The sequence below is a fragment of the Ochotona princeps genome, chromosome 15 (genome assembly GCF_030435755.1).
Source record: "Ochotona princeps isolate mOchPri1 chromosome 15, mOchPri1.hap1, whole genome shotgun sequence".
NCBI classification, from domain to species: domain Eukaryota; kingdom Metazoa; phylum Chordata; class Mammalia; order Lagomorpha; family Ochotonidae; genus Ochotona; species Ochotona princeps.
In genome coordinates, this window is record NC_080846.1 from 43,331,018 (window position 1) to 43,343,760 (window position 12,743).

At 54.8% G+C, this 12,743-nt stretch overlaps 1 protein-coding gene across 5 annotated transcripts in view; it reads left to right on the plus strand.

Annotated features, from left to right (window-relative positions):
* The first annotated feature begins 3,381 nt into the window (after positions 1–3,381).
* The window catches only part of CRADD (CASP2 and RIPK1 domain containing adaptor with death domain), a 257,348-nt gene continuing 247,986 nt past the window's right edge, over positions 3,382–12,743 (plus strand). The window contains exons 1-2 of one of the 5 annotated variants that reach the window (XM_058673715.1): positions 3,382–3,828; positions 5,359–5,713. In XM_058673715.1, the coding sequence (XP_058529698.1) occupies positions 5,606–5,713 (108 nt within the window). In that variant the 5' untranslated portion in view covers positions 3,382–3,828; positions 5,359–5,605. Of the gene's footprint in view, positions 3,829–4,405; positions 4,597–4,721; positions 4,747–4,889; positions 4,995–5,019; positions 5,082–5,358; positions 5,714–12,743 lie in introns of those variants that run through there. The other 4 variants (XM_058673716.1, XM_058673719.1, XM_058673717.1 and 1 more) reach the window with 4 other exon arrangements.

Here is a 12,743-nt window from a genome sequence, read left to right on the forward strand (position 1 = left end):
TTCCTATTTGTCAAGTTATCTGCCAAGGGATTGGATAAACACTGGGAGGAACTCAAGGGATTTAGGGTGGCCACTAGAGGATTGGATAAACACTGGGAGGAACTCAAGGGATTTAGGGTGGCCACTACTGGGAGGAACTCGAAGGATTTAGGGTGGCCACTTGAAGACTGGATAAACACTGGAAGGAGCTAAGCAGAGTATAAAAGAAAGCCTGGAGTTGCAATAAAAATCAGTCTATCATCATTCATTTTTTCGCATTCGGCATTCTGTGTACTGTGTGTTGGCTCTCTGCGTATTGTCTTTTGTGTAACCCTAGTCCCTCCGCTCAGCTCGGGGTACGTGGCGACGCGGGCGTTGCCAACACTCCCTAACAAGGTGACAGTTAATAAAGATGTGAGAGGCTGAGTCAGGCGGGTATCCGAAAGAAGAGCACGAGAGGTTAACAGCACACATGAGGATCCTGAGGAAGGAACAAGGTCAGCATGTTCTAGAAAGAAGAGACAGTTCAGGAGAGTGACCAAGAAACAAAGCATGAGGAAATACGGTCAGCTTTTAGGGTCCTGTGCTTTCTTTGGGGGCATGCGGTCACGCAAGTTGGAGCAGGGGCTCTCCCTAGTCAGTCCCTCTCATTACCATGCCGGATGCCGCACAAGGACAAGGCGGCCATGTAGGAGGCTGCTGCAGTCCGCCAGGCAGAAGTTGGCCTGGAGTGCAGGGGGCATGGGACAGGCCTTCCATTCTGGGCTTGTTGTAAAATCAGTCAAGTGAGTAGCCTATAGGTGAGACGCAGGGTGTGCAAAACACAGCAATGAACAATGGGTCTTACTTAGGCTTTAAGGGCCGAGCCGACTGACAGCCAAGCTCACATTTTCAGAGAATGGAAGAGTGTGGAAGGAGCTTTTGCTTTGCTGTAAGGGAGCAGGGCTGTCATGTCCCAGAATGGTAGTCTGTTAGAGAGGCCTGGGATGGGCCTTTGCTCTAGCCATCACGCTGCCAGTGTAGTCATACTGTGTAGTCATACTGAAGTAGTGACCCCACTTCCAAGTGTGCCTCCTTGCTGACGCACACCAGGAGGCAGTAAGGGAGATTCAAGTCCTTGGGTCCTTGCCACCCATGTGGGAGACGTGGACTTCTGTTTCGGACAGCCCTGACTTCTGCAGGCATCTGGTGAGTGAACTAGCAGAGGAGAGCTCTCTCTATCTTGCTGTTAAGTACTATAACATTAAAAACAAAACAAAACTATTAGCTGTCTGAAAGATGATGCTGACAGCCGGAGTTGGAGTTCAGGAGAGTGGTTCTATGTTATAAGCTCTTAAAAAAATCATGCCCCACTCTGAGTATTGTATGCATTCACCCACATGCAATTTTGGGAAAAACGATGATCAACAAAAATATATATTGGAGTAGTATTAAAAAGGCAACTTAAGTACAAAAATCCACCCATATCGTATCCTGAAAACAGCTGCTTTCGTTTTTCCACAATCCCTTCTGGGTTGACCCATGTGCATGGATCAATCCATAACGCTGTAATCACAGCATAGCTACAATTTCATATGCTACCCTCCACCTCCCACCCCCACTGAACATGATCCCATGCGCATTTTCTTCTGTGGCTCCAATATGTGTTTTACTGAGGAAGGAAAATGCTAGGTTTTGCTGAGAAACATTTCAGAAAGCAAACTGAGAATGCTGCTTTGGTACCAAGGTTGGTGCCCCTACAGATGGCTTTGCATTTACTGTAGGGTCTACAAACGCAGGTGCTCTGTGGAGGTGACCTTGAGCTAAGGACTTGAAGGATGAAAATCAGCCAGCCTGGGCCAGGGCACACTGGGTGGAAACAACAGCATGCGCAAAGGTCGTGGGGAGGCAAGTGTTCCTTCTATAAAGAAGGGTTCAACAATTAAACAGAAATTATGCTTGGCTCGTGTGTGGATAGTTTTTCAGAATATCTTCTCATCTGAACGTGAAATGAGTGGGTACACCCTTCTTCCCTGATTCTCTATCACCGAAGAATAATCTTGAGCACAGCAAACACCAGCAGAGGTGTGCCTCTTAACGTTCTGGGCGCACACGCTCTACGCAGAGTCTGATTGGTTCATTCACCATCCACTGCCCCATGGAGAATCCGAATCCAGCACTTCGAGGGAGGGGTGTGTGTGTGTGAAAGGCACAAATGACTTGTGCAAAAGTGTTCAAGCACTTTGTGGAGAACATTTAAAACGGGGTTCAATCAGCTCCTCTCCGCGCAACTCTCATAAAACCGGGATTCTCCATACAGGGGTCTGGGTCGTGGACAACGCCTTTTCTTGGCTGGAAAATGCTCCCCTCCCCGATCCTTACGCGTAGCTGTTTACTCAAAAGCAGGAAAATCATTGAGAAAAACCACAGGCGGTCCACGCTTCCTCCCGCGGCCGGCAGAGGGAGCGGCATCCACGCCGCCTCCTTGTCTTCCTAGTCCAACTTCCCCAGTCTCCGATTCAACTAGAAGCGGCCCTTGACCTTTCAAAGCTTTCGAGCTGTGATGCAATGGAACAGTATTTCAGAGAAAAAAAAATGGTTATCGAAATGTTGGATCCGGTTTTCCCGTGAGTGTTGGTGGTTTTTTAAAAAGTAGGTCATATTTAAAGTAGGTCACATTTCGGGGGAGGGAGCGCAAGCAGGGAGACGTGTTTCCATTAAAACCAGGTGGCCTCCAACGGGGTGGGCGGGAGGTGAGGGTCCCGGGGACGGAGAAGGCGGTGGGATCCTTCCGATTTTTTTTTTTCCGGCCGCACGAGCCAGCCCTGCAGGGAACCCGAGACGGGCGCTCCGGCGGACCTTGCGCGCGCCGAGGGCCGCCACCGGGCGCGCAGGTGAAGGGGGTCTCCCCCCGCCACGGGCGCAGGTGAGCCCCCCCGGGCCGCCGGGCCTTGGGAAGGTGGCGGCCGAGCTGCGCCGAGGAGCTAGGGCGGGGCCGGGCACCCGGGCTGCGGGAGCCCGCGAGCGGCCGCGCCAGGGGGAGGGGACTGCGAGCACGCGGCTTAAGGAGGCGCCGCTCTCCGCCCGCCCGCTGCCTTCCAGGACCCGAGCCGGGCTGGAGGGACCTCGCCAGGCCCGCTCCCTCCGGGCCCCGGGGCGTGGTTCGGGGCTGGCGAGGGGGCTCGCCCCGTTCTCCAACGCTGTCTCTTAAAGAGATAGAGGGGCCGGGTCCCGAGGATCCTCGTGCTGCCCCGCACCCGCCGGGGATGGGCGACCCCGAGGGGCACAGAGGCTAGAGAGCGGGGGCTCCCCCGCCGTGGCCGCCCCGGGCCGCCGTGGGGGTGGGGTGCTGAGACGGGCTCGGAAGGCCGCACGGGGTTGGGGGTGGCCGGGACACCTCCCACTCCCCCCACCCCACCCCGGATCACCCCAGGCTGCGGGGTCAGAGGAGGGCGGAGTCCCCAGGCGTCCACACTGCCCTAAACCGCGTCGGAGCGCTAGCAGCCGCGGTGCCTCGAAGCCTGCGCATTTGCGCCGGAGCCTCTTTAAAGCGGCGGCGGGGGCTGCGGTCACGTGAGGCGGATTCCTGGAAAGTTCCTGGAAAGCGGCCTGGGCGGCGGGCGGGGCGCGGGGCGGGCGGCGAGGGAGGCGCCGGGCTGGCAAGTCGCGCGCGCGCTGCGCTCCGGGCACAGGCGTTTAACTCTTGCCAAGTCTCAGCGCCGCTGTCGCCGCGGCTCGGCCCCGGCCTCGGGCTGCCTCCCCTTGAAGCATGAACCTCCTCGGCCGCAGCCACCGGCGCTGCGCGGGCCGCGGACGGTGCGCGCCGGGACCCCGGGGGCACAGCCTCAGGATTCCCAGCGCCCGCGGCAGGTACCGGCGGAGCGGAGAGGGAGCCTGGGTGTTGGCGGTGGGGGTACCCCGAAGGCTCCGCCCCGAGCAGAGTCGCTGGGGAGGGCAGCGGGGCGCGGCCGGGTGCGCGGCGGGAGGGGAGCGGAGGGCGGCCTGGGCTTCCGCAGTGGGAGCGTCCTAGGAGAGTTCGAGCCGCGGCATCGCCCCGCAGCCCGGCGCTCCTGCCTGCTTTCTCCCGGACCTAGTCGGCGTCGGGAAGTCTCCGAGTTGTCCTCTACCCCGCCTCCTCCGCCCCCCAAACTGCCACCTAAATTAAAAATCCTAATAACCTGATCTTCTGCTCCTCCCCACTAGCCTGTCTCCTCCCCCATTCCTCCCTCCCTCTCCCCTTCCCACCTCCTCGGTCGCAGCCAGAGGAACGCCGGCAGCTGCCCCGGAGCGGGGGCCCCCGGGGGAAACGGGGGTGTCGTCCGTGCCCCAACGGGTGTTGCGGGCGGGGCGGGAGGGACAGTCTAGGCAGTGTGCGCTGAGATTTCTGTCCGCCCTCTGCGCACTGAAGTCCGGCTGCTGTCGCCGCCGTTGCCGCCGCCACGCGCGGGGCTGGTCGCATCCCTCCCAGCCATCCCCCGCCACCTCGTTTCCCAAATTAAACGTCGGCAGGGGACCCTTGGGCAGAAGCCCCCCCTCCCTTCCTGGCCCGGGCCCCTCCCGACTCCCTCCCCCGCCCCATGTCCGCTCCGGAGACTGCCTGGTGCGGAGGCGGCGGCGGCGGCGGCGGCCGCGGCCGAGGTAAGCGCTCGGCGTTGGTTCTTGGCGCGTCCCGCCTTGCTCGGTCCCGGCCTCTGGGCTCCGAGCTCCAGCGGCGGCCGTGCGCTCGGGCTGATTCCTCGACAGCGCCCGCGGCGGCCGCAAGCTGTAGCCGCCTCTGCCGCCGTCCAGGTCCGTGCGCGCGGCCGCTGAGGCGCCCCCTCCCCCCAGCGGTGCCCCGAGCGGGCACCGGGAAGCGGGGGAGGGAGGGCAGCGAGGCAGTCTCCGGGGCGGGGATGCGGCGGCTGGTGCGCCTCTGCGCCCCGGGAGTCCTTTGGCGCGGTAGGGCGTGGAACCAGGCTTGTGTAGGGTGCTTGCTCCGAGCACCCTCTTGGCTGCGCAGACTGTGGGATGGGAGCGCCAGTTAGGCGATCTCTCTGGTGCTTTTTCAAAAATTTCCTTTCTGTCCTTAACAAGGACCTGTTCTCCCTGGTCCCGCAGGTGACTGCTCTTTCAGGCTGGCCAGTGTGTGATTTCAGCGAACACCCTGGGCGGGAAAACACCTCATCCTGCCTCCCACTGTGCCTGTCTGGCCAACTTTTGGGTCTGGGAGCCCCGCGCTCTCACATTCTTTTTCTCTAGAGCCGGGCCGGGGCGGTAGCTGGATGCTTGGGGTTAAATGGTGCCGCAGCCTAGGGGCGGAGGAGTCCCCGGGATTTTCCAGGTCTCTCTGCTTCCCCACCTCCTCCCCAGCCGCAGGGGTCCAGCTCGCCTTGACCATTCCCCGCCCCTTTCCCTTTGCAGGCGATCTGTGGCTAGGCGCGTCTGCAAGCGACAGTGCCAACCGTCTGCCGGGACCTGGCGACCCCGAACCGACAGTGCTCCTCCCCCTCCCCCATTGCTTCGGACTCCCGGCGGGAACTGGTTTTGGAGCTCCCACTGAGTACCAAGAAGGACGCAAACCTCTCTCGGACCCCAGTTCGGGCGGCCACCTGCCCTTGCCGCGGTGACCGTTCTCCCATGACCCTGCGGTGCCTCGAACCCTCCGGGAATGGCGCGGAAAGGACGCGGAGCCAGTGGGAGACCGCGGCACCCGTGGAGGAGCCGTCCCCGGAGGCTGCGCGCCTGGCGAAGGCTCTGCGCGAGCTCAGCCAGACAGGTAGGGGACCGGCGGGCTGCGACGCGGGCGGGAGGGGCTGCCTCCCTAGAGGCGCGGCTGCGGCCGCCAGGGCGGAAGCGCCAGCGGCGAGTGACACCTGATGGCAGTGGGAGAGACCCTTAAGCTGCCGGGCCCTGTTCCGGGGCTGGGGACCTCGGCTAGGATGCTCGCCCGCGGGGCCCCAGGATCCTAGGGAATACGAAAGGAAACTAGTTCCCAGGTTACTCGGGCATGTCAGAGCGCGCAAAGGGCACCTTGGAAATAGCCTTGGAGCGCGCTGGGACCCTTCGCTGTTTTCCGCGGCGCCGGTGAGGGAGAAAGAGCGCCCTGCGCCTCCCATTGGGTGGAGTGCAGGGGTTCGTCGCAGCCTCTGCCTCGTCTAGCTCCTGCTGCAGCCCCGTAACCTTGCACGTCGTGGCCAAGTGTGGGAACGGAGCGAGTTGCAGGGAGGGTGGCTGCCTAGCAGCCCGGCAGGGTGCATGGCAGTGAAGCCCCCATCTGGTGCGACCTCCGGGGACAGCGCTCTAGTTGCCGCCCCTCGGCATCTCTGAAAGAAGGGAAGATTGTTTTAAATAAAACTGGCCAGTTGGCTGGGACTCTGAAAATCTGAATCCGAAAGCTTAGGCAATGTGGAAGTTTTGGTAGAGGGAGGGGGCGAGTTCCCTCATTTAAATGTCCTGGGTCTTTCTGAGCCGGCCAGGGGCGCTGCCCGAGCTGGGAGCACTGGCCCATTGCAAGTGTTTGGTAACTTGGGGGGTGGAGGGGTAGTGGTGTGTGTGTGTGGTGTCCACTGTTCCAACTTGTCAATGCAGAATGCCTTTGGAAACAGGCTGAGCAGGTAGGGGGAATGGGGCAGAGAGATCGAACGGCAAACTGATGGCTGTGTCTGGATTTGAACTCCGGTGAAGTCTGGGAAAAGTTCATCGAAGGTTGTTAAATTTGCGGCTCTAATTATCAACTGAGGCTTCCTATTTCTCAGGACTGATAAAAGTAGCTGTAATTGGAGCTGGCAGCACACAGGAGCTATTGTCCCAGAGCTGTGTGTTCCAGATTGAGGGGAGCAAGGCTTTCTGGGGCCTTGGACCCTGGGAGATGGTTTACTACTCCGTGGGAAATGACTGGAGTCGGGGGGAGTTCTTTTTAAAGGCATGACTTATTCCCCACCCACCCCCGCCAACTTAAATCTCTGTTTCATCAGCTGGCACTGAAAGCAGGCTGTTTGTTAAACTGCGGACCTGTGTTTTCGGCTTGTTAGATAACTTGACAGCAGAGCCCACAGAGAGCTCAGTTTTTGAAGCAGCACCCTGACAGTTCCGTTGGCTTACAGTGTTGTGTGTGCAAAGTAAAACGGACTCGTTTCCTTTAACTTATAGCCAGAAGCATTAGCGATAAACGCCGACCTCCGCCTTTTTTTTGTTAAGAGCTAGAAAAAAAAAAAAGCATTGCTCTATTCTAAAGACCCCTGTAATAACTGTTCTACTCTCTTTTCTTTTTTCCTTTTGGGCAAAAAAAAAAAAAAAAAAATCACAAAAAAAACAAAAACCCAGGATGGTACTGGGGGAGTATGACTGTTAATGAAGCCAAAGAGAAATTGAAAGAGGCTCCGGAGGGAACTTTCTTGATTCGAGACAGTTCGCATTCAGACTACCTACTAACCATATCGGTTAAGACATCAGCGGGACCCACCAACCTGAGAATCGAGTACCAAGATGGGAAGTTCCGATTGGACTCCATCATCTGTGTCAAATCCAAGCTCAAACAGTTTGACAGCGTGGTGCATCTGATCGACCATTATGTTCAGATGTGCAAGGATAAGCGAACGGGCCCCGAAGCACCCCGCAACGGCACGGTGCACCTTTACCTGACCAGGCCGCTCTACGCGGCAGCGCCGCCCCTGCAGCATCTCTGCCGACTGGCCATTAACAAATGTACCCGCACCATCTGGGGACTGCCTTTACCCACCAGACTAAAAGATTACTTGGAAGAATATAAATTCCAGGTGTAAGTGTTTCTCTCTCTTTTTTTCTAAAACCATGCCTCATGTAGAGTGTCTCCGAGTGCAGCTGTGTAAAAAGAAAACCACACTTGAGTGCGTGCTCTGGATAACCACGTGGGAGTTTGTCTTTAAGAACCGCTGACGTCAATCTAATTTAAACACGTGAAGAGGTAGCTAGGTTATTTAAGGTCCTTCCCCGACCCCACCCCTCCAAGTCCATTCACCTGAGTGCTGTTTCCCTGCCTGAGGCTTACCAAGACCAGTTGACCCTTTGGAACTAAGAGCCAGAATGTCCCAGCGGAAGGCCAGAGGATCCCTGGGCAGAGACTGGCCCCTCTGAGGTTCTCTTGCGTGAGGTCATGGGGCCTCAGCCCATTAGCAGAGGGCAGGAGTCCAGAGGTGTGAGGAGCCAGGCCGACCCGGGCTCGGCTCGGTCCCTGCCTGGTGGGTGCAGTGCGTCATAGGACATTCTCCATTTGGCTTTCTGATGTACCTAAGAGTTTTGTGAAATGGATTGTGCTTGTGAGTAGTCACCCCTCATTTTTATGCAATTAACTAAATCAGCCAAAAAAAAAAAAAAAAACCCAACCAAAAAAAAAAAAAAGACCATGAAATCCTGCATTTGTCTTTTTACTATATGTATGAACTCTCTCCTTTGAATGAGTACTGTAGTAATCCATTTTAAGGGAGCCTTATTTAAGAAATACTTCAAACTGGTGCACATGGAAAAGACTTCCTCTTTTCCTCTAAGGCTAAAGACAAGAATGTCCTGCTTCAACAGGTGCAACTCAATCCTTGTTAACAAAACCCAATGTTGACGTAAACAGATGATCCCCTGAGATAGCTGTATCCTGACCCGTCGCCATTGACTTTTTTGAAAATGGCTCTAGAAATTTCCACGTTGTCCTGAACTGTCTATTCACGGACTTCAGCAGTTGTCTCCCTTCTACCATGTAGAATACTTTGACATAATTTTCTTCCAGATATCGGGGGGATACCTGCCTGTGTTTTTTTAAGTGTTTATTTACTGCTGTTACTATTTGATTAGAATGTATTAAATAAAAAAAAAAACCTAACTTTTACAACTTGCACTGATTACTTGGAGTTGTGGACAGCTTGCATTTGCATGGCGATCAGGGATTGCCATGTGAAACTCACGTCAAGCGAACGAAACCAGACTCTTAACAAGAGGCAGGACAGTGCTTGGCTTTCTCTAAAGTGCTGGGCTGTCCCTCTGCATTTTGGAGCACATGGCGTATAGAAATGGTGAGAGCTGCCAGGTATCCTGGTCTTGGAAAGGTGGGTTAGGCATACACCGATTATGCCCTTCATTTTTCCAAAAAACACTGTTTTTAGAAGTTATAAAAATTATGACACCACCTGGTCTCTCACAAGTTGAGTAGGCATGGCACTGAACAAACACCGAGTTTTATGGCCACTTGTTTTCTTGCCTCGTAACTTTTGGAACGGTCCCGTCTTTCTGGGGTCTAGACATTATTTATCTTGCCACCTTTATTTTTCTTCAGAGTACATCCCTGGGGCGTGGCATCTGCAAATCGGAGCCGGGTGTGCGGTGCGTGTCAATCTTCAGTCTCAAATCCTAGCAAAATCTGCAGAGTACCAATTTTACCTTAGTATTCAGAAGAACTTAAAAAACAGCTTCATACCTGGAAGGAAACCATAACATGCGTATCTGAACACAGGAGCCAGACAGCGAGCACTGCTAGTTGAGCCTTAGGAGGTTGTAGCCTGAGATATGAAGAAGGGCGATCTCCTTGCTGGGGCCGCAAACCTTCCCCAAGGCTGGACCGCATCACCCTCGTCACACTGCTCCCCACACACATTTGCGTTTGGTTTTGGGTGCTTTGCTTTTCTGGCAGAATCTGCAGGTGAATACCAACCAGGGCCTCGTGGAATCTCCTCCAACATTTTGCTGTGCGAGGGGTCGGTCAGTCAGTGGGGCGAGAGTACCCGTAGATTGTGGGAAGGTCTGCGTTGCTGCTCACAAGCTAGCTAGCCACGAGAGCACAAGAGGCCAGCAAAGACATCCCTGCATGTCCTGGAGGGAGGACTAGCTTGTTGAGCTACAGTGCCGGCCCCTCTGGCTTAATTTTTGACAATTACAAACATCAGTGATTTGCTGAGTTCACGGTGTGCCAAGTTTTTACTGGTTTTCACGCATTATCTTGTTTAATTGACTCAAGAAACGAATGAGCAGAGTCGAGTGATTACAGGAGGTGAATATTTCCAGCAGGTTCTAAAAGGAACCCTCAGCCGTATTTTATTTTCCTGCTGCCTCGCCTGGAGAAGTGTGGATACCTTAATTAGTGCTATTTTCTGTGGGGTTCCTGCGAAGTTGGCCTAGTAGCACTTGCCCCAAACACTCCTGAAAGCTGAGCTTCCCAGGACTGGGATGGGGCTGGACCGGGAAGTGCTGCACTAGGTTCACTTGGTGGCTAGTAAATGATGCCAGTTATCAGTTGTGGCTAGGGCCTGCTTTACACATAGTGGGACAAAACCATGAAGATACACACTTGTCCAAATTATCCTCAACAGTGTCCGGAAAAAAAAAAATCCAACAATCTCTTTCTATGCATAGTACTTTGGGGTGTAAGTACAGGTAGTTATTAAAAATATTTTTTTGAATGTTTGTCTTATTCGAAAGATTTTTCATCTTCTGAGCTATTTCTCAAAAGCATGCCACAGCTAGCTAGAACTTGGTCCAGCTGAAGCCAGGAGTCTGGAGCCCTGTTAGTCTTCCCACGTGCATGGCAGGCAGTGGAGTGCGCACACCTGTTGTGTCACAGGTGTGTTAGTAGGAAGCCGGAATCTGAAGCGACGCTGAGGATTGGAACAAAGGCACTCCAGTACAGGATGTGGGTGTCCCAGGCTGCACCTGACTGCCACACCAAATGTCTGCGCCAAGATTAGTGCTGTTTGATTTGAGTGTGTTCTCCATGGAGCTGGGGTGGTACTGTTTTTTCATTACAATCAACTTTTGGTTCTGTGGTCTGCTTTGTTTTGGGACTTGTAGATTTTTTTAAAACGATGCACAGTGGAAGAAGAGGCAGCCAGCTCTGTGAGCTGAGAGGTGTTTTTTGATGTGGCACTAAGAAAGTCTTGACTTCGTAATAATTATGTAACTGAAAGAGGTAGCAGAATGGGACAGTTGTTTGGAGTGTTTATTTGCTTGGGAAGAATTTTCTCTGCTTTTAGAAAATTGTACCCTGTTCGGTTGGCAGGAGAGAGAGAGACATCATGGAATAGTCCCCAGGGATGGAATGTCCTGAGATTAGGCCCTGCTCTGTGTGGCTGTGGTCTCTTGAGCAGCTGTCCCCCAGGACGCCTCTTCGCCCTGGGCAACGAGAGAACGTTGTTGTAGGCCTGTGCTTCCCGCTCCCCAGTCCCACCTCCTAACTTTTAGCTTCCAAGAATTTTCAAGCCTGGGACCACTTTTCAGATCACATAATTTGTTCAGCTTACTTAAAAGAGAATTTTCTATTTACTCCAAAATGACCATAACGGGCAGGGCTTAACTAGACTGAAGCCAGGAGCCAGGAACTCCATCCTGGTCCCCCCGTCCCATGGGTACAGGAGCCCAGGGGTTTGACCCACGTTCCACTGCTTCCCCAGGTGTGTTAGCAGGCAGTTGGTGCTTCTCTGGGATTCCAGCTGCACAGGGGACAGCTCACCTCACTGCGCCACATTGTGCGCCCCTTCAAAGGGGCACGCACGCACGCACGCACAGCCCAGCCAAGCAGTGTCAGCATTCAAATGAGGTTGTTCTCATCTTGGGTATTCTGTTTCCAGTAGCCGCCCACCTGTGCCCTTGCTGAAACTGCTGTCTCGTACCCTCACCGTTGTCTTCAGCGGCCAGGCCTGTGGAACCCCAGGGTGTGTGATTCCAAGTCTGGACTTTCTTCACCCTGACTCTAAGAGCCACCCTCTTTGCCAACATCCCTGGTATCTTGACGCATTTCAGAATTGCGCATGAATTCTGACTCCTCAACATGGCTGATCTCTCTGCTTTTTGAGAACCTGAAACGTCGCATCCATGCTGGCTGCTGAGGTCATGTCTGCCCCTGCCAGATGTGACTCACCCGTGGAGCCGTCCAGGCCCGAGTGACTGTCCGCCCTCCCGTCCTCACTGGTCAGCCCATTCTCACTCTTGCCTACTCATGGGCATCCCAGCAAAATTCATTCCTGCCTGCCTTTCTCCCCATGGTGTCCTAAAGTTGCCCCTTGAGCTCGTCTGATACAGCTTGGTGGGCAGTGGCTGTGGCCATCCTACCCTCCAGGGACAGAGGGTTAGTCTCCTGGAGTTGGGTGATTGAGCAATGTAGAGCACCCTGAAATGAATCCTGTTTTCCTGTCTTCCTGGTTCCCTTCAAGTTTTGAAACCAGTAGCCAGTCCCGAATGCCACATATTGGTTCTACGCAGGTTTTTGTTGGCTGCCCCAGTTTGGGGCAGGAGGCTTTTTTTTATGCTGTTAAGTGCGGCTGCATGAAAAGGCCTCCCGTCCGTGCCGTTCGGCTTGTGCGTTCGCAGGAGCAGATGTGCGATAGTTCTGGCTCGCTTCTCCCCACACATACTTTTCCTCTGTTCTCATCCTCACATATCTTTGATTCTCACCCCCCCCCACACACACTTTGTGGCTTGAGTTCAGATTGTCTGACTTTATGATCAGGGCAACATCACAGCCGATGTTGTCAGTAGCCTTAGATGGTCCTGGGGTCCCAGGTGCCTAGAGAATAAGCTGAATTCCTGCCCTGCAGCTGCGTCTGCCTCCCTGCCGCTTCCTGAGCCATGTCACCCAGGGAGGCTGGGACCCAGAGGACGAGACACTCTTCCAAGAGCACACTGGCCGAGCTATAAAATGAAACTGCTTTTGCAGATGGCTCTCCCTGTGTTTGGCATCCTCAAGCTGCAGAAGCGCTGCTCGCCCTGGGTCCGTTGCTGTCCTCACACGGCTCTGCCCAAGTTAGAAGCAGAGAAGGGAAACTCACGCTGGGAGGGAAGGAGATAGTAATAGT